We start from the raw sequence: 22,625 nt of genomic DNA, 5'->3' as shown, positions 1-22,625 counted from the left end.
TTGGATTTGTGTTTGGTTCTTTGGGGGACTGGGCAGCTGCAGGATGGATCATTGCTGCTTTCCAGCTCCCACCTGTCCCTGGGCTTTTTGGGTGGAATGGTTTTAGAAATGGCCAAGTGCAGCTGTGCAGCATTCCAGTCACACAGGAAACACTGGGGAGGGGTGAGGGACAGGGTGGGCTTTGTCCCCTGTGGACAGAGAAGGAAGCCCCTGCCCAGGCGAGGCGCTGGTGGCTGGCCCTGCTCCCTGTCCCTGTGCCTGTCCCTGTCCCTGTGCTGTCCTTGAGGAGCATCCCTGCTGCTGCCTGGAACCTCCAGCCCTGCTGTGTCCCATCACAGGGCACTGCTCCTGACTTGGGGCCCTTGACTTTTGGGCTGTGCTGCTAACAGGCTGGGGGGGAAATGGGGTTTACTGTCTGAAGATCCTTTTAAATTAAATTGTTAGTAATAAACCAGAGTTGCATGAAGACAGCTGAACAAACTGAATTAGTTTTGAGATATGACTTTCTGCTGGATTGGAGCCTTTGCTGGGTTAGGGAATGATTTTACCGAACAATTGTCACTGCCAAATCCTTTTGAAATCTCATTATGCTTGTTCCTTTATTTCCACAGTTTTTCCAAACATATTTAAGGTAGGTGAGGATAACTAGGAAAAGTTTGCTATAGAAAAGTAGAAAAATACAGTCATGCTGAAATTGCAGCTTTTGAGTTAAAAAGCATTTATCTTACATAATTTTAATCCATTTTTGAGGGTTTTTTAAAGAGTTCCTATATCTTGAACAAACTGATGGGAGAGTGTTGCTGCAATGGGCACCTGCCTGGTGCAGACTCCTCTGCCAGCACCTGCACAGCAGAAGGTGCTGTGCCTGGGTTTATGCCCCCAAAAACCTCCAGGTGCCAGGTAGTGCCTTTGACTAACCTCAGCAGTTCCTACAGCCCAGTAGCCAGGAGATTACACAAGATGTTTAAAGTGAAGGATTTGGTTTCAGAAAGGGAAAAGATGCTGAAGTCTTGTAAAACACTGAAACTGCCTTCAGTAAGCACCAGGATTTGCTGAGCAAAGCTCGGGCGGTTTCTGTAGCGCCCACAGAGTTATTAGGGTACAGGATTACTCCAGTTTTATTCAGCACATCAGATTTCCAAAGAATCACTTAATTAAAAGCATTAGAAGCAAGTGCATTTTCACTGGGTCAAATGAGAAAAACAGCTGGGGATTTAGGAGGCAGATCTGAAAGCTGAGGGACCAGAGATGGATGGTGGGCGCTGAGTTTGGGCGCAGTCCCGCTGTGCTCCGTGCCACAGCTGCAGTGGGGCCTCCCTGGAGCCTTCTCTTCTGCAGGCTGAACACCCCTGCTGGGACACTGCAGGACAGGACGAGACCAGGTGCTCTGAGAGTTCTCAGGTGCTCCCTGTGTTCCTGCTGTGCAGGACACCCTCGCTGCCCTCCCCACCTCCTGGCCCCTGTGCCAGGGCGGCACAGCCGGGCACCTGTGGCTCAGGTACTGCGGGGTTTGTTCTTGCCACGGCTCAGACACTTAAGTGCCTTAATTTTGCTTTTCTTTAAATCCCCTGAACATGGAGATAACCAGTGCTAGCAAATAATGCTAGAGCTAATTTTCCCTTTCCTCTCTCCTTTTGCCCAGTGACTGCAGGCTGAATGCTGTGATGTGCCCAGGCACTCGGGTGCTTGTGGCTGCCTTTGATTGAAGCCACGGCAGGGGTGAGCCCAGCCTGGCTGCAGCCCGCGTTCCCCACCATTCCTGTGTGTTTCTGGCTCAGATGACGTGGACGTAGGTGGCCGCAGTGTCGGTGCCCAGGGGGTTCCTCGCTGTGCACCTGTACGTGCCAGAACTGGAGGGTTGGGGGTTCTGCAGGAGCAGAGTCCCCGTGGGGTGGAGCAGCTCGCCCCCAGAGCCCCGGCCCTGGTGAGCTGTGGAGAGAATGGAGCGGTCAGGTAACTCCCAGGTGATTTCTGGTTTGGGGATGCCCAGCACGACGCAGTGGAGCTGAACTGCTGCCCCCGGCAGGGTGTGGATGGCCGGGGGGGGCCTGCCCACGATCCGCGGGGCGTAGGCTGCGACCACCACGGGAATGGTGAGGGAGGAGTCTCCAGCGTCGTTGTGGGCCCTGCACAGGTAGTCACCTGCGTCGTGGGCCGAGGCTGCCGCGATGACCAAGGTGCCATTCTCCAGCAGCAGGAGCCTCCCGCTGAGCTGCGGCCGCTGCAGCACGCGGCCCCCCGGCAGCGTCCACGCCAGCCTGGGCCTGGGGCTGCCCTCGGCCAGGCAGTGCAGGGACAGGGGCTCCCCGCTGACCCCCCGCACCAGCCCTGCGGGGCGGGTCAGGATCCTGGGCTTCTGGGCCACCTCCAGCACCATCAGCTTCTCGATGTAGCCCACCTGGTTCCGGGCAGCGCAGCGGTAGCGCCCGGCGTGCTGGCTCTCGGGACTGTAGAGGGTCAGGGTCCCGTTGCTTCCTGTGGAAAACTGGGAAGTCCTGATGCTGCTGGAAAACCACGTGCCGTTGGGCAGCATCCAGCTTATATCCGGGGGAGGGTTTCCATCCACAGAACAGTTCAGCGTGATAGTTTTCCCAGGTTTTACTATTATTTTTTCATTGAAAGGGTTTTTGAACATTGGTCTCCGTAGCATTTCTGTGACTTCCAGCTGCACCACCAGCACAGTCTCTCCCCCATCGTTACGTGCCACACAGGTAAAATCCCCCGTGTCTGAGGGCCTGATGTTCCGAATCTCGAGTGTCCCGTTTTTGTGCACCGCAATCCTGCTCCCGTAATATGGGGCTGTTAGGAAAATGTTATCGGGCATGATCCACATAATCTGGGGAGGAGGCGTCCCTTCCGCCCGGCAATCGATGTGCTTCTTGGAGTGCCTCACTGCCGCCACCTTCATGATCGTTTTGTTCCTGTGTAAACCATTTATGATGGGGGGTTTAGCAGCCACATCCAGCTTATACAGCTTGCTGTCATCCCCGCTGGGGTTCTGAGCCACACACAGGTACTCCCCAGCATCCAGCAGGCCGGCCTGGCTGATGGAGAGCGAGCCATTGGCGTGCAGGGAGTGCCTGTCTGTGGACGAGGAGATCATCTCACTGGAGGGCAGCAACCAGAATATCTGTGCCCTGGGCTCTCCAGCAGCCTCACAGTCCAGCAGGGCCATGTCTCCAGCTGTCACTGTAACGTGTGTCTTGTGATTGTGCTTTATCTGAGGGGCTGCCACAACGACCGTGACGTGGATCTTCATCTCGTCCCTCCCCAGAGTGTTTTGGGCGTAGCACGTGTAGTCTCCTCCCTCTGCCACTCCAGCTTTGTTGAGGTACAGAGTGCCATTGTGGAAGAGGACGTACCTGCGAGCCCTGTGCCCGCTGTCGTCCGCCTGCATCGCGCTGTTCACCACCGTCCCGTCCGGCAGGCCCCAGGATATTGCTGGGGTGGGCGACCCCGAGGCCTTGCAGTCCACTCTGAAATCCTTCCCGTATGGCACCAGCTTCTTGAACTGCTGTTTGTGGTCAATCTTGGCTGGTTTCATGGTGATGCTGACTTTCATCAGTACCAGATCATCCCCGAGTCTGTTTCTCGCGACGCACAGGTAATCACCTGCATCCTTCTCTGCAACTGCCTCAATAGCCAAAGATCCATTGGGGTAGACATGGATCCGACTTCCCATTCTGTCGGGAGCAAGAGAGAGAGGAAAAGAATTATGGAAGCAAGTGCTGGGGGTGAACACTGAGCACTGGAAGGGACTGAGCTTGTTAGCAGCAGGGTGCAACGCAGAAGGCCTTTCCAAAGGTGCTGTGCCTGTGCCTCCTGTCCACCCAGCGTGTCCTACCCTGATGTCACTGCCAGTTTTGGTGTTGGGTGGATGTGAGCGGTGCTGGCTCTGCTGGGAGCACCCTGAGCTGGGGCTGTGTCTCCTAAGGTGGAGGTGAGTGCCACTGTGAGAGGGGGTGGGGGGACACCCCCAAAGGTAGACCTGGCAGAGATGAGAGAAACCCCTCCCTCCTGAGCCCTGCTTCACAAATCTGTTACAAATAACTTCCCCTCCTCTAAACTGACAGCAGTCAGCCAGCGCATGGTGACAGTAATCACCTTAATTCAAATATGACTTGTACCTGTTTTGAGACCTCACTCACCTATGGCAATTGATGTGATCTGTTAATAGGTCTGTTATTAGATATAGATGCTGTTAGAACAGGTGTTTCACAACTGTTAATACTTAAAGTTTGATTTAGTTCACAGAGCATTAGTGCTGTAATAGGCTCTTATGTGAGCAGACAGTGTTTGAAGCTCCAAAGTGGAGGAGGAAAAAAAGGGTCATACCTGTGCCACTGGTCCACAAGAGCCTTGGAGGGCAACCTCCAGATTATCCTGGGCTTGGGCTCCCCACTTGCTGTACAGTTCAGAAGCAACCTCTCCCCAAAGCTCAGCCGAGTCAGTTCTTGGGAGGCGATGGCAATTTTCGGAGGTGTCTCTCTGCTCTGCACCACGAGGCTGACCACCCTCCTGTCCGAGCCCGTGGAGCTGGTGGCGATGCACTCGTAGGTGCCGCTGTCGGAGGGGGCGATGCTGCCCAGGTGCAGCGTGCCGTTGGCGAGCAGGAGCAGCCTGGCGTGCAGCCCCTGCAGGGGCTTCAGCACGGCGCCGGCGGGCAGCACCCAGTGCACGCTGGGCTCGGGCTTGCCCCGCACCGTGCAGGGCAGGCTCAGGCTCTCCCCCGCCCTTCCTGCCACGCTCTGTCTCTTCTCTTCCAGGATGGTTGGGGGGGCCGCGACCACCTGCAGCCTCAGGGGCAGAGCGTCGGTGCCCGCGGCGTTCCGGGCCAGGCAGGTGTAGATGCCCCTGTCGTACACGGTGACCGCCCGGATGAGCAGCGTGCCGTCCGGCTCCACCCGCGCCCTGCCGCTGCCCGCCGAGCCGCGCCCCAGCTCGGTGCCGTTGGCCAGGAGCCAGGAGATGCGGGGCGGGGGGCTGCCCTCGGCCCGGCACGGCAGCGCCGCCGAGCCCCCGGAGAGCGCGGTCAGCGGGCGGCCGCGGCCGGCGATGCGCGGCGGGTGCGCCCGCACGGCCAGCGTGACCAGGAGCCGGGCCGAGCCGAGCGCGTTGGCCGCCGTGCACAGGTACTGCCCGCCGTCCTGCGGCCCCGCCCGGGCGATGGCCAGCGTCCCGTTGGGCAGCACCGACCAGCGGCCCGCGGCACCGCGCCCTGCGGAGCAAGGCAGGGACAGTCACTGCCTGGACAGCCTGGGACAGCCTGGGACAGTCTGGCACTGCTTTGGATAGCCTGACAGCCTAGGACAGCCTGGGACAGTCTGGCACTGCTTTGGATAGCCTGACAGCCTGGGACAGCCTGGGACAGCCTGGCACTGCTTTGGATAGCCTGACAGCCTGGGACAGCCTGGAACAGTCTGGCACTGCTTTGGATAGCCTGACAGCCTGGGACAGCCTGGGACAGCCTGGGACAGCCTGGGACAGCCTGGCACTGCTTTGGATAGCCTGACAGCCTGGGACAGCCTGGGACAGCCTGGGACAGTCTGGCACTGCTTTAGATAGCCTGACAGCCTGGGACAGCCTGGGACAGCCTGGGACAGTCTGGCACTGCTTTAGATAGCCTGACAGCCTGGGACAGCCTGGGACAGCCTGGGACAGCCTGGGACAGCCTGGGACAGCCTGGCACTGCTTTGGATAGCCTGACAGCCTGGGACAGCCTGGGACAGCCTGGCACTGCTTTGGATAGCCTGACAGCCTGGGACAGCCTGGGACAGCCTGGGACAGTCTGGCACTGCTTTGGATAGCCTGACAGCCTGGGACAGCCTGGGACAGCCTGGCATAGCCTGGCACTGCTTTGGATAGCCTGACAGCCTGGAACAGCCTGGGACAGTCTGGAACAGTCTGGCACTGCTTTGGATAGCCTGACAGCCTGGGACAGCCTGGCATAGCCTGGCACTGCTTTGGATAGCCTGACAGCCTGGGACAGCCTGGGACAGTCTGGCACTGCTTTGGATAGCCTGACAGCCTGGGACAGCTGGGACAGCCTGGCACTGCTTTGGATAGCCTGACAGCCTGGAACAGCCTGGAACAGCCTGGAACAGCCTGGCATAGCCTGGCACTGCCTGCCTCTTGTTGCGTTTTCCCCAGTCCCAAATACCCTGACCTGCTCTGCTCTGCCCAAATAACCAAGACAACAGCGATAAACCGGAAAGAAATCAGAGAATTCTGCATATAGACTGACAAAGCTTTAAAGTAAGAATGAAGCTGAATCTCCACCAGAGACAAAGTTTGGATAAAGCACGTGGGGCTTTGCAATCCAAACCTGGTGCTGCTGTGACTCAATTCGAGTGGGTTTTACCACATTTTTGTTTTCACTTGTCTCGCTGTCCTGGAATAGCAGGTAATGTACAATAAATACTGAATTCTTCCCACAATAAGCAAGGAATTATAATTGACCATAGATTTGATTATTTTAATCATTTCACTAAAGATCTGTTCCAGAATCAGCACTAAGTTGCTCCAGTGAGTCTCTGTCACTGTTTCCAAGTTTGCCTTTCACTAATATTTCACAGTACTCTGAAATGAAGCAATGCATGAGTTTGGCACACAAAAGAGGTGCCAAACTACAGGGTTAATGGAAGGTAAATTCTAGAGAGGTTTATCAAGCTCACCTGATGGTATCTTGGTCCACTGTATTGTTGGAGGGGGGTTCCCAGTAGCTTCACATGGAATAAAAGCATCTGAATTCGCCACCAGAGTGAAAGCAGCCACTTTTCCTCCAACGATTCTGGGCTTTGAAAAATGGTTTCTGCTTGCAGAACCTAAGGTGATGTGACTGGGCAGGGTGCTGGTGACTTGATTCTGCCTCCTTTCAGACCAGGCACTGACAGAGCCGTCCCAGTGCCCTCCCCACGGAGGTGCGATCTGCGGTGCCCGCAGCGCGTCCCCCCTTTCGGTGCCCCTGGGAGGTGGCCTGGGCTGGAGCTGGAGCTGTCCATGCCCCCGGGGGGGCTCGGGGGCTCTCGGGGGGTCTGCGGGCCCGGCGGCAGTGGGGGCTGGCAGAGGGGAGGGGTGCTGGGTGCTGGGGGCAGTGACTGCAGCGGGAGCGCCGGGCAGGGCTCCGGCTGGGGCTGCGGGCTGTGCCCCCTGCTCCTCCCGGACAGCTCCCTTCCCCGAATCCAGGCAGGGCCCTTCTCCTGCCCCGGCACTGGCTCTGGTGTGCTGGGCAGGTCCTGGCCCTTCTCCTGCCCCGGCGCTGGCTCTGGTGTGCTGGGCAGGTCCTGGCCCTGGCGTGGCCCTGACTGCAGCAGGGGGGGCACTCGTGGCACCGGGGGGCTCGTCCAGCCACGGTGAGGTTTGGAGACCCACGGTGGGTGTCTGGGCAGGACTGGCCAGCTGGGTGTTCCTCTGCGAGTCTGGTGTGGTTTGGGGTGCCATGGGGGGGCTCTGAGCTGTCACACTGCCGGCCAGTGGCGTTGCTGATGGGGTGCTCCTCCAGGTGCCTGGGGCTGCTGCCGTCTGCGTGCCTGCCATGGGCCTGTGCTGGGGTGCCTCGGGGCTGTCAGGGACCCCCAGTGCTGCCACTTTGGTCCTGGAGACTGCACTGATGCTCCCAGGGAGAGGGTTTGCAGGTGCCAGGCTTGGAGGGACAGCTGGTGATGTAGAAGCTGTCACCATGGGGGTGGCTGCCGTGCTCTGGGCTGCAGGGGTGGCTGCAATGCTCACTGCAGGGGTGGCTGCAGTGCTCTGGGCTGCAGGGGTGGCTGCAATGCTCACTGCAGGGGTGGCTGCAATGCTCTGGGCTGCAGGGGTAGCTGCAATTATCACTGCAGGGGTGGCTGTGCTCACTGCCAGGGTGGCTGCAATGCTCACTGCAGGGGTGGCTGCAATGCTCTGGGCTGCAGGGGTGGCTGCAGTGCTCTGGGCTGCAGGGGTGGCTGCAATGCTCTGGGCTGCAGGGGTGCCTGCCGTGCTCTGGGCTGCAGTCACATGCTGTGGGGCAGGTGTTTTAGGAGGCCTCTTCCTCCTCTGACCTCTCCTTCCTCCCACTCTGAGTATTTTACTTTTGGCGGCTCTGGTGTTGGTTTGAGGAGTAACAACAAGTGTAACTGTTGGTTTCAAACCCGTCACACCCAGTCCACTGGCTGCAGTAGTGGCAGTGTCCTCTGCAGGGACGGACATGACTGTGGTAGCAGATTTTTGCCTTGCACTATGTTTCTTTTCCTCTTCCCTGAGGAATGCTGTGTTTTGATGGGCACCCACGGGGCGCTCCAATGGCATTTTCATGGTGGAGGGGGAGGACTGGGGTGTTTCTGGGCTAAATGGATTGATGGAACTGCTGAAGTTATTTGAGGCTGGTACATTTAAAACATGGTTCATATTCAGTTGAACACCTGTAGCCACAGCTGTACTTCCTCTGGCAGACCCTGGCCTCCCAAAATTGTATCGGGGCTCCTTCATACCTGGGACACGTTCTGGTCTAACAATTTGTCTCCGACCAGAAATTTTCCTTCGTCTTCCATAGTGCTGCTGGAGCTGGGCTGGATGAGTTGGAACATCCTGGATAACCTGAATTTGCTGATGAGTAGCAAAAGTCAAGGCCAGTGGTGGATTAGAGGTTCCTCCTTTCTGAGTACTATGAAAATAAATGGGGCCAAATTCAGAGCTTGGTGCATGGACTGTTGTCACAGAGACCTGGTGATCTGTTTTGGTGGGGACATTATCAATAGACTCAGTAAAAATATGTAACTTGTCTGCTGTGTTTTGGGGAGTTACAGCCTTGCTGGTGCCTGTAGCTTCTGTAGTGGGTGTCATGGATGCAGACTTCAGGTGCTGGTTATTACTTTCCCCAGAATATACTGACTTTTGCCCAGCAGGGAAGAGTGTGGCTGTCCCACTTGGTACAGTTGGCTGTTTTACACCATTTGCTGATATTTGACTCAAATCAGATCTTTCCCATGAGTCTGTAGGTTTTGGAAGTGTTTGCAGCCTTTTGCTAGCAGGTGCCCCAGAGTGTGGAAGAGGTGAGGGCAGGGGAGTTAATGGCTCTGTGAGAAGGAGGGGGGTGTTCCAGGCAGGAGGGAGATTCTCAGTCTCCTTGGGCCCTGCAGTGATCATGAGCTCTGTTGCTCTGCCCAGAGCAGATACTGGGGATCTCTCTGTGGCTGGTATCATGAATCCTTCTTCTGGAGATACGAGATCACCAGATGTCTCCTCCTCATCCTCTGGGAGCTTACGGACTCGAATGGGTGGTTCTGTTGCAGCTTCTCCTCGTTTGCCTGTCACTGTTGAGTTCCTCTTTGTTTTCTCCAGCAAGGCTGCCCAGCGCTGAGGATCAGCTCTCCTGCCTGAGGACACAAACTGTCTCCTGTGTCCCCTGAAGCGCCGGCCGGCTCTGTCTGTGTAGGGCCAGTGGGGCACTTTCCCGTGGCTGCTCCTCTGGCTCTGGCTCCGTGCGCCCTGGCTGCTGGCGGCCGCTGCAGCAGGTTCCCCGGGAGCGCTCGGGGCGGCTGCAGCGCCCGAGGGATGTCTCTGTGCTGCAGCAGAGTGCAGCAGCTCATTGCCAGAGCCTTCTTCCCAGTCTCCCAGAGCTCCATGCTTTTTCTGCAGAGCAGTTCCGTCCTGTCTCACCAGCACTTGGAAAACCAAGAGATCAACACCGTACCGGTTGGCCGCCACGCATCGGAAGTAGCCCACGTCTCTCTGCGTCACCCCTCGTATTCTCAAGGTGCCATTGGCAAAAATGTGTTTGTTTCCAGCAGACTGACGGAGAATCGTGCGCTCAGGTAGCACCCAGGTAACGGCAGGGTCTGGGGCAGCCGTGGACGTGCAGGGGAGGTGCAGCGTGCTGCCGAGAGCAGCCGGCAGCTGGGCCCCATTGACGCCGTTGTGCTCCACGTGGGGATCCACCACTGTGATTCGGAATGTGAGCACGTCAGCATCCTGGCGGTTGGTGCTGATGCAGTGGTAGAGCCCCGAGTCGAACACGTCAGCCGTCCGCAGCGCCAGCGCCCCGCTCTGGAGGACCAGGATCCTGCCGTCCTCGCTGATGTGGGGCGCTCGCACCTGGCTGCCGTCAGCCAGTACCCACTCCACGGCAGGAGCTGGCTGCCCAGCCGCCTGGCACCCCAGCTCCACCGAGCCCCCCACCAGCACGGTGTGCTCCGTCTGCGTGCTGTTGTCCCTGGAAATGATGGCCCAGCCGTGCCTCGCCTGCTCCTGGTCCTGGCTGGGCAGAGTGACCTGGGCCCGGGCGGCGTAGCGGAGGTGCAGCGTGCTGAGCGTGGTGGCTGTCCTGTCCAGCTGCAGGGACACCTGGCTCTGCATCAGCCACGCTGGCTCAGCTCGCAGCTCAGCCTCGATCCCGGTGAAGAGCTCATCCTTCTCGCTGTACATCTGCTTGTACTTGTAGCTAACAAAAGGCTCCTCAGCCGCCCGCACGGTTTGCTCCAGTTTCAAAGGAGAGCTGCTGTACAGTGCCAGGATGCTCCAGAGCTGCTGGATGTGCCCAGGATCGATACCACACACCAGGAATGCTGAGAACGAGGCTTTGAGCACTCTGCTGGGGCCATTTTGGTCAAATGAGATAGGAGACGTTTCTTTAGGTCTCTGGACATTGCAAACCAAGTTGCCTCGATGTCCTGCCTGGTCAGTCATATTCAGAACCACAGATCCTATTGGAGCTATCAAGTCCCTGGGTGACACGACACTGAAATCCCCATCATCTGGCACTGAGAGGTTTCTGGATTTCAGGGAGTCATGGATGACTGGCTTCATGCAGGTGAAAGATGCAGAAGGAAGATCCACTAAGCTTTTCCCATTATGATTTTTGGGGCTAGCGCAGACCGGGCATTGCTGGACACCAGAACTTCTCTCTTTTCTGCACTTTATAACATCTGAGGGGAAGAAAACCTCAGTAAGTTTCTGTGCTACAAGTTTTACTAGTAAAAATGACATATATCTACTAACAAGTGGTTCTTTTGAATAAAATAAAACCAAAGCTTGAAGTGACATGTGAAGGCAGCAGCAGAGAAAGTCCCAGAGTCCCTTGAGTTCCTGACTTTCTTTTCAAAGAATCAAGTGCAATGTGGCCCTTGCTCTTGCCAGTTCCACTAAAGTTAGCTTGTTCCCTGTGGATTCTACCAAAGCACAGAAGCTTTGGACCGGCCAAGGAAAATTCTCCATTAAGGAAAGCTGCACTTGGGAATGGCCACTAGATTCATTTAATCTGGGAAACGCAGTGGCATTAATCTCTTTATCCTGATTAAACACACCAACACAAATCCTATCTTTCAGTCTTTCCTGGGAGAATAAAGAGATGAATAAAGGACAATTACCTGTATCAGGAAGAGTAAGATGCTACAACAGGATTGAAGAGCATAAACAAAGCCTTCAGCTCACCTGGCCTCTCCTGTGCCCACCCCGCGAACCCCTGCAGGCTGCAGTCGCAGGACCAGGGGTTCCCGTGGAGGTAAATGCTCTCCAGCTCTGACATGTAGGAAAACATCTCTTGTGGAAGCGAAGTCAGCACATTGTCAGACAGAGAGATGTGCTTCAGGAAGGATATTCTGAATATTTGGCTATAGCGCAAGGTGACAAAAGTGTCTGGATGCAGCTGCTGAAGTAAATTTCCATCCAGGTGGACCAGCCTCAAGGAAGTGAGTCCATAGAAAACATTGGGATTCACAAATTCAATTTGATTGTGGTCCATATGCAGCCGTACCAAGCTGTTCAGGCCATAAAATACATCCTGCTGAAGCACTCTGACCTTGTTGTAACTCATTTTTAAGACCTGTTCATGAAAAAGTAACAAATGCATAATATTAAGCCATGTTAAAGTTATAGGAGCCCTAATAAATGCTGCTGCAGGTTGCTCTGTGCAGTGAAAGTTCTTCACCAGACCAGGAATGCCAGTTAACTGGAGTTTCTTTTAAGAACTGAAATGTTTATATGCACTGTGTTAAGCTTCTGCACAATTAGGCATTTTTTTCATGAAGGCAAGAAAGGGACAGGATCGTACTGAAGGGAAAGGGAAATCTCAATGGAAAAAAAAATCCTCAAAAAGCCCCAAACTGATGAGCAAATTAACAATGGCAGGTTCCTTTTTCAGACACAGTATTTGCAGCTTTGCAACCTTTCTTCTCTGTAGAAAGAGAGTTTTGACTGCAGTTGCCTGCTAAGGTACAGCTGAGAGAAATCTACCAAAGCGTTTGTCATGCTCTACAGCCTGTACCTGAGTGCCTAGCTGGGAAGGAAAGACATTTCCCACCAGGATACTGGATTTTGAAGGCCATTGACTTTCACATGAACAAGGTAAGAAACAGGAAACTGAAATGCTGCAGAAGGCTGCTCTGTGGCTGCCTACCAGTATCACTGAGAGTTAAATCATAACAAAATTAACACTGGCTAATTTAGCTCTTACCTGTAGTGAATGTAAATCGCTGAACACCTTCTCAGGGATGGTACTGATCTCATTGCTGTGCAGCATCAGTAACTCCAGTTTCTCCAGGCCAGCAAAGTCCGTGGGGCTGAGTTTTCTCAGGCTGTTGTAGCTGTACAGGATGGGTTTAGTCAGCCCCAACTCACAGCTTTTACATCCAACAAACCCAAAACAAAAGAACCACTCTTTGGGAATGGCTAAAGGTAAGCAGCACTTCCCCTTGCCAAGAAGAAAGTAAGTCATTCCTACAGGTTAGCACAAAAGGTGGTCACTTTTTTCCAGGACGGGGTTCTGATGAATTCCCAGTGGGTGGGGTGAGTGGCAGCAATGAAACACATCTGTCTGTGCTCACTTTGCTACCAATTCAGTGAAAAGTTCCTTGTGTATTTTCTGCAGACACATCTGGATGGTTCAAAGGTTATGTGTGTCAAAAAGGACACACAGATCAGACAGATACTGCTGATGGGTCTCATAATTTGATTTAAGAGAGAGGACACTTGCTGGAAACTGCATGAAGGGGCCAGACAAGCCTGGGTATGATCTAGTCTCTGCTCCTTAAACCACACAGAGGACGGAGCCACCGTGGAGGCTGACATGGCCAGACAAGTGAAATTTCCCTTGAACTCAGGGGGTGAAAGCAGAGACCCTAACACTGTGGGACATTCTAAGTGACAGAATCACAGACCAGGCTGAACCAGAAGGGACCCAGAAGGATCATTGAGTCCAGCCCTTAAGAGAATGGCTCACAGGGGGATCTAACCCCCGACCTTGGTGTTACATCACTGCGAAGTCTCTGCAGATTTTAATACCTGTGCTCCTTTCCCAGACCACTTTCTGAGCTGTGGACTATCCTTCCCAGAGAGAAATCTATTTCAGCCTCCTCCCAGGGTCCATGCTACAGACACAACACCTTCAGGTAATATAAAGGAAAGTTAAGTTCAAAACTTTCTGAAGTTCTCATGTGCCCTGTGCTAGATCCCCAAAATTTCTCCGTACTGTGGGTGGTCTCGGGCTCTGCTGGCTGTGGCTGCAGCCCCTGCTGAGCACTGCAGAACATTATAGACTTACCTACTGCCGTGGTTAATTTTTAGCCCTAAATCTGGACGGTTAATTACTGCTGTGCAAAGTGTTGAAAGGCAAGCTGAGTGCTCGGATGCCGCGGCTGCACGTACCCCAGGTTGATGCGCTGCACGTCCGGCGGGATGCGCGGGGGCACGGCGGTGAAGTAGCGGAAGGTGCAGTGGAGCTCGGCGGAGCCGTGGCAGGCGCAGGGCCGGGGACAGGCGCTGATGGCCGGCAGGGTGGCCAGGCAGGCGGCCAGGAGGGTCCCCAGCCAGCGGGGCCGTTCCCTGCGCGGGGCCCCCATCCTGCGGGGATCCTACACTGCCATCCCCAGCAGCGGCGGCGGACGGGCTCCTGCCGGGGAAGCAGAACACGCGGGCTTACAGCGCCAGCCGAGCTGAGCCGCCCGGGTTTAAGCCATAAGCAAAAAAGAATTCTTAACTTGAAAGAAAAACCCGCCTACGAGCCAGCCCCCAAACTCTCGGGTTTCCCCTCGGCGACGGATCTGTGTCGTGACCTAAAGCGTTGTCATTTGACAGCTGCCCCGCTGTGCCCGTGCCCGGCGCGATGTGCCGGGAGCTGCCGCTCGCAGGAAAGGCCGGAATCCCGCGGGGAGCGGCGGGGGAGCTGCAGCCCGTGTCCGCCGTGCGCCCCGGCTGCGGACCCGGCCCGGCTGCGCTCGGCGTTCCCGGCTCCGCCGGCGGCTCATCCCCCGGAGGCGTCTCCACACGTCAGCTCCTTCCCCGCCAGCAACTATTCCAAGCAAAATTAACTCATTTCGCATCCCTCGCACAAACCCTCCCCGGCACCGGGACCGGCCGCTCGTTCCCACCTGCGCGTCCCCACCGGCGCGCTCCCGCTCCGGGCCGGGCCGGGCCGGGGCAAACCCCACACCGCCTCCTCCTCGCGTGGGGAGCCCGGGCTCCCGCAGCCCCATCGGCACCGCTCGCTGAGAGCCGGGGAGGGAGAAGGGTCCGCCGTCTCTCCGGGGATGCTGCGGGACCGGCACCGCCGCTCCCTGCGCGCTCCGCACGGGAATCCCGCAGGGGAACCCCGCTGGGGAATCCCGCATTCCCCGGCTCCGCACGGGAACCCGGCACAGGAACCCCGCAGGGCAATCCCGCCGGGGAATCCCGCAGGGGAACCCCGCATCCCCCCGGGCCCGCACGGGACCCCCGCATTCCCCGGGGCTCGGCTGCCCCGCACACGAGGGGCGTTCGCTGCCCGGGGCTGTTCGCGCACGATCCCTCCCGAGAGCGGCCGGTGCCACCCTCAGTTCGGTTTTGGACGACAAGTTTCCTCTCGTTGTAGAGGTGTCTGTCGGTGCTTCGGGTGCTTTTCTTGGCTCGGAGGTGTCTGTGACAGCCACAAAACTCGACTGACAGCGCCCTTCTGCTGAGAGTGTGTCATTCTAGGGCAAACCTCCTTCTAGGAGTTTGACTGGAGATGTAAAGGCAATACAAAACTTTAAAGAGAAGACAAAGCCTCAAATATCTTTTTAAAGGTTCTGAAACTGTTCAGATGAATTCAAAATCAAATGTGAGCTGTGGGAGTTCAGGAGGGTTGGCAGGAATGGGGTGTTGTGTGTAAGCCAGTTAGAACTTCACTGGTGGAACTCGCTGGCTGGTGTTTGTTATCTCAGGGGCTGGATGGTCTCACCTCGATCCAGCACAGGAGCTGGGGCCAAGAAACGCTCACCCACTCGTGTCACTGGCACTTTGGTCTCAGGGGAAAGAACAATGCCTCAACTGAGCCCTGCACTAAATCCTGAGGTGGCATTTTTAGGTGTCCCCCTAAGAACAGGGAAAATGTTGACAGGTCACACTGATTTCTGTTCCCCCGAGTGCCAGAGAAGGTGAGAAGGCTGTTGTTAGGTGCCTTTTCTCCATCTTAATCACTGTCTGAAAAGCAAAGCATCAATTGCATTCTTTCAGTTCATCAAATTTTTCTTCTGGAAGACTGAGGTCAAGGCTTCTGGAACATTCCAATGCTGTGCTTCTGTGAGTTTAAACATCAGGTAAAAGACATTTTTTAATTATTTGTACCAGTCTGCATAATTTATAGACATGGTAGACAAGGAACTGAAGTCACTTCTGAGAATGTTTTCCAAAATCGCAAATTGGAAAATTTGCATTGAAATAAAAACAAATGTTTTAAATGTACATGGACCTTGTCAATATTTTAAGAACAAGGTTTTCATCTCAGGATGTGCTGTCTGTTGTCATTAAGCTGCAGCTCTCACTGCTGAGAGGCAGAGCATTAAATTACAAGAGATACAAAGAGATACAAGTTCTCCCTCAGGAAGGTGGCTGAGGAACATGTGGAATATTTTATTATGATGTGGCTGGGATCTCCCAGGGCAGCCTTACAGGGAGCACAATGGTTGCACAAACCCCGGCTGAGCTCGCTGCTTTGCTGGCAGTCCTGGCCCATGTCTGACTTTGAGACATTGGTTTAGCTGGAATTCATTACAAGGGAGGATGAAAGGAGCTTTTTGTTAAGTGAAACTATATTTTGGCAAGAAAGTGTGACTGAGTGTGAGCTCAGGAGTGATGGGAAGGGAAAAGCTGAGGGAAGGAGGTGTTTGTGAACTGGATCTGCATAGCAAATTGTACCTATCAAAAATGGAATTTCACAATTTCAGCTCATTTTTTAGCAGTTCAGCTCCTAACCCACCTTTCTGTGGAATAACTTGGCTTTGTCCGAGCCAGGAGGGAAGGCAGAGCTGCTCCACAGCTCATCGGTGTGGTTTGTGTGCTCCTGGGGCACGGGCAGGTCACTGTGGGCAGGTACAGTGGGCAGGTGACCGTGGCAGGTCAGTAGAAATTCAATTCAAAAGGCAGCTTTGGAGAGCACCACCCTGATGTGTTCCATGCATCAGCGTCAGCAAACGGGATTTTTATGCAATTCTAATCTTAATTAGGTACTGAATTATATATCTGGATTTTGTTTGATGAGGTTTGGTTTTAAATTTGTTCTTCCATTGCAGCCATGGGCTGGTCCCTCCCTGATGCCCCTGTTCCCCTGTGATAGTGTCCCAGCTGTTTCCCAGGCCAGCACTGCAGGTGCCTCTGTTCCTGCAGCACAGCATTCTGCCTCAGTCTGTGCCTCCTCACGCTCTCTCTTCTGTCCACATTGTGCCAATTCTCCCCAAAGGCCCGGTGCAAAGTGTTTTCATGTTGTTCTTTTCCTTCACAGCTCCTTGCTGGCCAAATCCTTCCCATGCCTGGTGGGTGGCGGGATGCCTTGGCAAGGCTGCCCTGACCCTCCGAGCCCCATGCTGGGGATTTTCACGATAGCACCCTCAGGTACAGCTCCCCTGCGGCTCACGGCCGCAGTCAGACATCCTGGTTCCACCGCAATGAGCTGCACAAGCTCCCAGCCGGGCGGCAGGGGCTCTGGAAGCAGGGTCAGTGCTCCCCACGCTGGGGATTTTCACAATAGCACGCTCAGGTACAGCTCCCCTGTGGCTCACGGCCGCAGTCAGACATCCTGGTTCCACCGCAGTGAGCTGCACAAGCTCCCAGCCGGGCGGCAGGGGCTCTGGAAGCAGGGTCAGTGCTCGGAGCTGCCGGGGTGTTTGTGCTAGCGCTGCTCGGGGACAGCGGGGCTGTCTGCGAGGGCAGGGGGTGCTGAGCTCGGCGCAGCCAGCGCTGCCTCCGGGGAGCCAAGCAGCGCATCAGAGGAATGCCTGCGACGGGGCCTGGCTGCCTGCCTGTCCCCTCCTGTCCCCAGCAGCTCCACATTCCTGCCGTCCCCCCGTGCTCCCTCAGCCTCCTGGGCTGGAGACGGTCCATCCTCTCGGGAGGGATGGCTGCCTGCCTGTCCCCTCCTGTCCCCAGCAGCTCCACATTCCTGCTGTCCCCCCGTGCTCCCTCAGCCTCCTGGGCTGGAGACGGTCCATCCTCTCGGGAGGGGTGGGCTGTCCTTGATGTCCTCACCAGCTGCGAGGGCCAGGGACCCCCAGCGGCCGCTGCTTTTGATCTCCGTCCAGCAGAGGTGACCCGGGGCTCTGTGAGCCACCCACGGGGTGGGCAGCCACAGCCAGAGCCCCTGCATGCCCCTCACCCCAGCATCTCTTGGGCTGAGAAAGGTCCGAATTGTCTGCTTTGGGAGGCTGTGACTCCTCTCTCTTTCTGCGGGCAGCGGTTGGAGGTGGGCAGGAAGGGAGGGGCTGTCTGTCGCTCCAGTTGGAGGAAAAGCCTGTTTAACCCTCGGGGTGCCCGGGGAAGATCTGCTCTCCTCATCACTGGAGCAGGTCCTCAGCTGGGGTAATCCCTTGTTTGATCTGCAGTGACACGCTCCTCCAGGGGTTCCTGTGCTCTCCAGGAGATCTTTAATCTCCTGTCAGGCAGACACAGGCACCTGCAAATCCACTCCAGGCCCTCCTGCTAAAGCACTTCTGCAGGTGCAGGCTGGATGTTTTCAACACCCATCTTTAACATTAGCTGGAGTGCTTTCTTCACAGTTTAAATTGCAAAACCAGCTCTGAACCAGATTTTGGAGGTCTCTGTCTTGCTCCCTGCGGTTGCTTTGTGAGGGTGATTAATCAGGCATGTTCCTGTTTCTTGATGGCCACTCTACATCATGGATTTAGATCCATAGGATAAGGCAGCAAGCCTACAAATCTATAGCCCCCCTAACCTATAGGTCCAATGCAGTAATTAAAGGAAAATGTTCTGCAGTTCATTAATAAGAGCCTGAACACCTCCCAGCCAACTGAAAGCAAGCCAAAAGCTGATATTTGCTGCACAAGTTTTGCTTGTTCTGAAGTAACTATTTGTCATCTGCTGAAGATGGCCCTGCACGCTGCTCTTTAATTCAGCTTTTAAATTGTTAAAAAAACAAACAGAAACCCCCAACAAAAACCCAACCAACCCCTGCCCTCACCCAAAGAAGCCAACAGACTCCTCTGGGTAAGGGAGATGAGGCATGGCTGTTTATTCCCAAGTTATGGGTCAGAGTGTGTTTCTGAATTCTGTTTTATTTCCCAGTGACAATTACATAAACAGTTTCAAAGCAGAGCCCAGGTGTCAGCTGCAGCCTTTCCCCTGCCCATCAGTTTGTCAGCAGCTCTGCTCAGCCCAGGAGCTGCGTTGCTCTCAGGTGAGGCACAGTTGCCTCCTGCCAGCACAAAGCCTGGCACTAGTTAAGGCAGGCACAGGGGCAGACCCTGTTTGCCTGGGGCAGGGGCTCTCTGCTGTGTCTGAGCCCCTCCTTTGAGGCTTGTGGCTGAAAATCAGCAACACAGGCTGTGAGAAGCCTCGTGGATGTAGGAATTACTGCGAGAGTCTGTAAAAGTCAAGGTCAAGACTAGAAAGTGAGAGCTCTTCTGGGCTGGACTGTGGGGAGAAGGGAAGCAAAGATGCCTGTTCTGCAGGTAAGGAAGCCTCAGTGCTACCCTGGGGTCTTCGTGTTGGCAACACTGGGAGGAAGAGTGGTTTTTACCCAGGGAATGCAGTTCACTGGCTGACCTCCCCGTGATGGGTCACTTAGAATTGGACTACACTCTCCTGAGCAAGTTTAACTTGCAGCAGCAGACTTTCCTGCTCTAGCTGTGCCAGCAAACAGTAAATGTGTGGGCTCTGGGGCTGTGTGTGCTAAACGAGCAGTGCTGGGCTGGTGGAGAACTGGCACTGATGAGCTGATGAGGGCAGAGGGGATGCTCACTTGCTGGGCCATTTTAAAACCCTTGGTTCTAAGTGATGGAATAATTTTTCTCTGGAATAGCGTGTGAGGAGAAGGCATGTGAAAGTGTGATATGGACCAAAAAGTGAAAAGTGGAGAGCTCAAACTTTTCACTTTTTCTCCATTTCTATGCTCAGCACAGTAGTTCTCCACCACTTTCAAGTAATTGAGAATATCTAATTTAAAATCCTTTAAAAATTGTAATTCTCCTAATTGAAACAATGAAGTCATGGCTGGATAATGATCTCCCACTGTCTCTTCTGCTACTTTAGTCTTAACAATATTTTCCTATGGTTTCTTGAATGGCTCACAGGGACTGCTGTGTGGCTGTTGGCTTTCCAAAGCTCTGGAAGTGGCTGAGCCCTATGGCAAATTAAATGCTCATGATCTGCTCTGCTTTGAGCTGTGGATGTGGGGTGGTTCAACATTTAAACCACGCTGAAGCTGTTGTGTCACTTATTAGACTTAATAAATTTATTTGTATTGTGGTTTAAAGTGGATCACCACAGGCAAAATCAAGATCTGGTCAGAAAACCACTTCACAAACGTCTGCAGGTGAGGTTACCGAGCCTGTGCTGGCTAATTCTGCTCCAGCACTGAGTGAGGTTGTGCAGTGTCTGTCTCTGCACACTCATTCTCCAGGCTGTGTTTGCCCCCTCTGTGCTCTGCACACTCATTCCCCAGGCTGTGTTTGCCCCCTCTGTGCTGTGCACACTCATTCTCCAGGCTGTGTTTGGATTCTCTGTGCTCTGCACACTCATTCCCCAGGCTGTGTTTGGACTCTCTGTGCTCTGCACACTCATTCCCCAGGCTGTGTTTGCCCTCTCTGTGCTGTGCACACTCATTCTCCAGGCTGTGTTTGCCCCCTCTGTGCTCTGCACACTCATTCCCCAGGCTGTGTTTGGACTCTCTGTGCTGTGCACACTCATTCTCCAGGCTGTGTTTGGATTCTCTGTGCTCTGCACACTCATTCCCCAGGCTGTGTTTGGACTCTCTGTGCCCTGCACACTCATTCTCCAGGCTGTGTCTGCCCTCTCTGTGCTGTGCACACTCATTCCCCAGGCTGTGTTTGCCTCTCTGTGCTGTGCACACTCATTCCCCAGGCTGTGTCTGCCCTCTCTGTGCCCTGCACACTCATTCTCCAGGCTGTGTTTGGACTCTCTGTGCTGTGCACACTCATTCCCCAGGCTGTGTTTGCCCTCTCTGTGCTGTGCACACTCATTCTCCAGGCTGTGTTTGGACTCTCTGTGCTGTGCACACTCATTCCCCAGGCTGTGTTTGGACTCTCTGTGCTGTGCACACTCATTCCCCAGGCTGTGTTTGGACTCTCTGTGCTCTGCACACTCATTCCCCAGGCTGTGTCTGCCCTCTCTGTGCTGTGCACACTCATTCTCCAGGCTGTGTTTGCCTCTGGGTGCTCTGCACACTCATTCTCCAGGCTGTGTTTGGACTCTCTGTGCTCTGCACACTCATTCCCCAGGCTGTGTTTGCCCTCTCTGTGCTGTGCACACTCATTCTCCAGGCTGTGTCTGCCCTCTCTGTGCTGTGCACACTCATTCCCAGGCTGTGTTTGCCCTCTCTGTGCTGTGCACACTCATTCCCCAGGCTGTGTTTGGACTCTCTGTGCTGTGCACACTCATTCTCCAGGCTGTGTTTGCCCTCTCTGTGCCCTGCACACTCATTCCCCAGGCTGTGTTTGCCCTCTCTGTGCTGTGCACACTCATTCCCAGGCTGTGTTTGCCCTCTCTGTGCTGTGCACACTCATTCCCCAGGCTGTGTTTGGACTCTCTGTGCTGTGCACACTCATTCTCCAGGCTGTGTTTGCCCTCTCTGTGCCCTGCACACTCATTCCCCAGGCTGTGTTTGGACTCTCTGTGCTGTGCACACTCATTCCCCAGGCTGTGTTTGGACTCTCTGTGCTGTGCACACTCATTCCCCAGGCTGTGTTTGGACTCTCTGTGCTGTGCACACTCATTCCCCAGGCTGTGTTTGCCCTCTCTGTGCTCTGCACACTCATTCCCCAGGCTGTGTTTGCCTCTGGGTGCTCTGCACACTCATTCCCCAGGCTGTGTTTGGACTCTCTGTGCTGTGCACACTCATTCCCCAGGCTGTGTTTGGACTCTCTGTGCTGTGCACACTCATTCCCCAGGCTGTGTTTGCCTCTCTGTGCTCTGCACACTCATTCCCCAGGCTGTGTTTGCCTCTGGGTGCTCTGCACACTCATTCCCCAGGCTGTGTTTGGACTCTCTGTGCCCTGCACACTCATTCCCCAGGCTGTGTTTGCCTCTCTGTGATCTGCACACTCATTCCCCAGGCTGTGTTTGCCCTCTCTGTGCTGTGCACACTCATTCCCAGGCTGTGTTTGCCCTCTCTGTGCTGTGCACACTCATTCTCCAGGCTGTGTTTGCCTCTGGGTGCTGTGCACACTCATTCTCCAGGCTGTGTTTGCCCCCTCTGTGCTGTGCACACTCATTCCCAGGCTGTGTTTGGACTCTCTGTGCTGTGCACACTCATTCCCCAGGCTGTGTTTGCCCTCTCTGTGCTCTGCACACTCATTCCCCAGGCTGTGTTTGCCCTCTCTGTGCCCTGCACACTCATTCTCCAGGCTGTGTTTGCCCTCTCTGTGCTCTGCACACTCATTCCCCAGGCTGTGTTTGGACTCTTTGTGCTCTGCACACTCATTCCCCAGGCTGTGTTTGCCCCCTCTGTGCTGTGCACACTCATTCTCCAGGCTGTGTTTGGACTCTCTGTGCTCTGCACACTCATTCTCCAGGCTGTGTTTGCCCTCTCTGTGCTCTGCACACTCATTCCCCAGGCTGTGTCTGCCCTCTCTGTGCTGTGCACACTCATTCCCCAGGCTGTGTTTGCCTCTGGGTGCCCTGCACACTCATTCCCCAGGCTGTGTTTGCCCTCTCTGTGCTGTGCACACTCATTCCCCAGGCTGTGTTTGGACTCTCTGTGCCCTGCACACTCATTCCCCAGGCTGTGTTTGCCCTCTCTGTGCTGTGCACACTCCTTCCCCAGGCTGTGTTTGCCCTCTCTGTGCTGTGCACACTCATTCTCCAGGCTGTGTTTGCCCTCTCTGTGCTGTGCACACTCATTCCCCAGGCTGTGTCTGCCCTCTCTGTGCTGTGCACACTCATTCCCCAGGCTGTGTTTGCCCTCTCTGTGCTGTGCACACTCATTCTCCAGGCTGTGTTTGCCCTCTCTGTGCTCTGGAGGGGCAGAGCATTTCCTGTCTGGTTCCCTGGGGGCTGCTCTCGTGTTCCATTTGGTTTGGAGTGCGTTTCAGGCTTGTCTGTGAGTCGGTTTGTGTCGGGGCTGTCGGTGGGATCGAATGTCCTTTCCATTGCTGAATGTAAGAAACTCTGCAGGGATGAATGCTGCAGACCATTCCAGAGCCCTGTTCCCTTCCACGAAGGCCTCCTCTGGA

At 55.1% G+C, this 22,625-nt stretch overlaps 1 protein-coding gene across 1 annotated transcript; it reads right to left on the bottom strand.

Moving 5' to 3' along the window:
* Nucleotides 1–1,774: 1,774 nt before the first annotated feature.
* IGSF10 (immunoglobulin superfamily member 10) lies at nt 1,775–13,808 on the bottom strand (the record flags this gene model as incomplete). Its single annotated transcript, XM_084212284.1, has 10 exons — nt 1,775–3,683; nt 4,336–5,218; nt 6,675–6,824; nt 6,917–7,304; nt 8,053–8,168; nt 8,466–8,638; nt 9,107–10,898; nt 11,404–11,794; nt 12,425–12,554; nt 13,615–13,808. 10 exons carry the CDS (start codon nt 13,806–13,808, stop codon nt 1,775–1,777), a joined length of 6,126 nt encoding a protein of 2,041 aa, XP_084068410.1.
* Between the last annotated feature and the right edge of the window lie 8,817 nt (nt 13,809–22,625).

The sequence above is a fragment of the Fringilla coelebs genome, assembly GCF_963513975.1.
Source record: "Fringilla coelebs genome assembly, chromosome: 10".
Lineage (NCBI taxonomy): Eukaryota > Metazoa > Chordata > Aves > Passeriformes > Fringillidae > Fringilla > Fringilla coelebs.
This window is presented reverse-complemented; position numbering and strand designations above follow the sequence as displayed.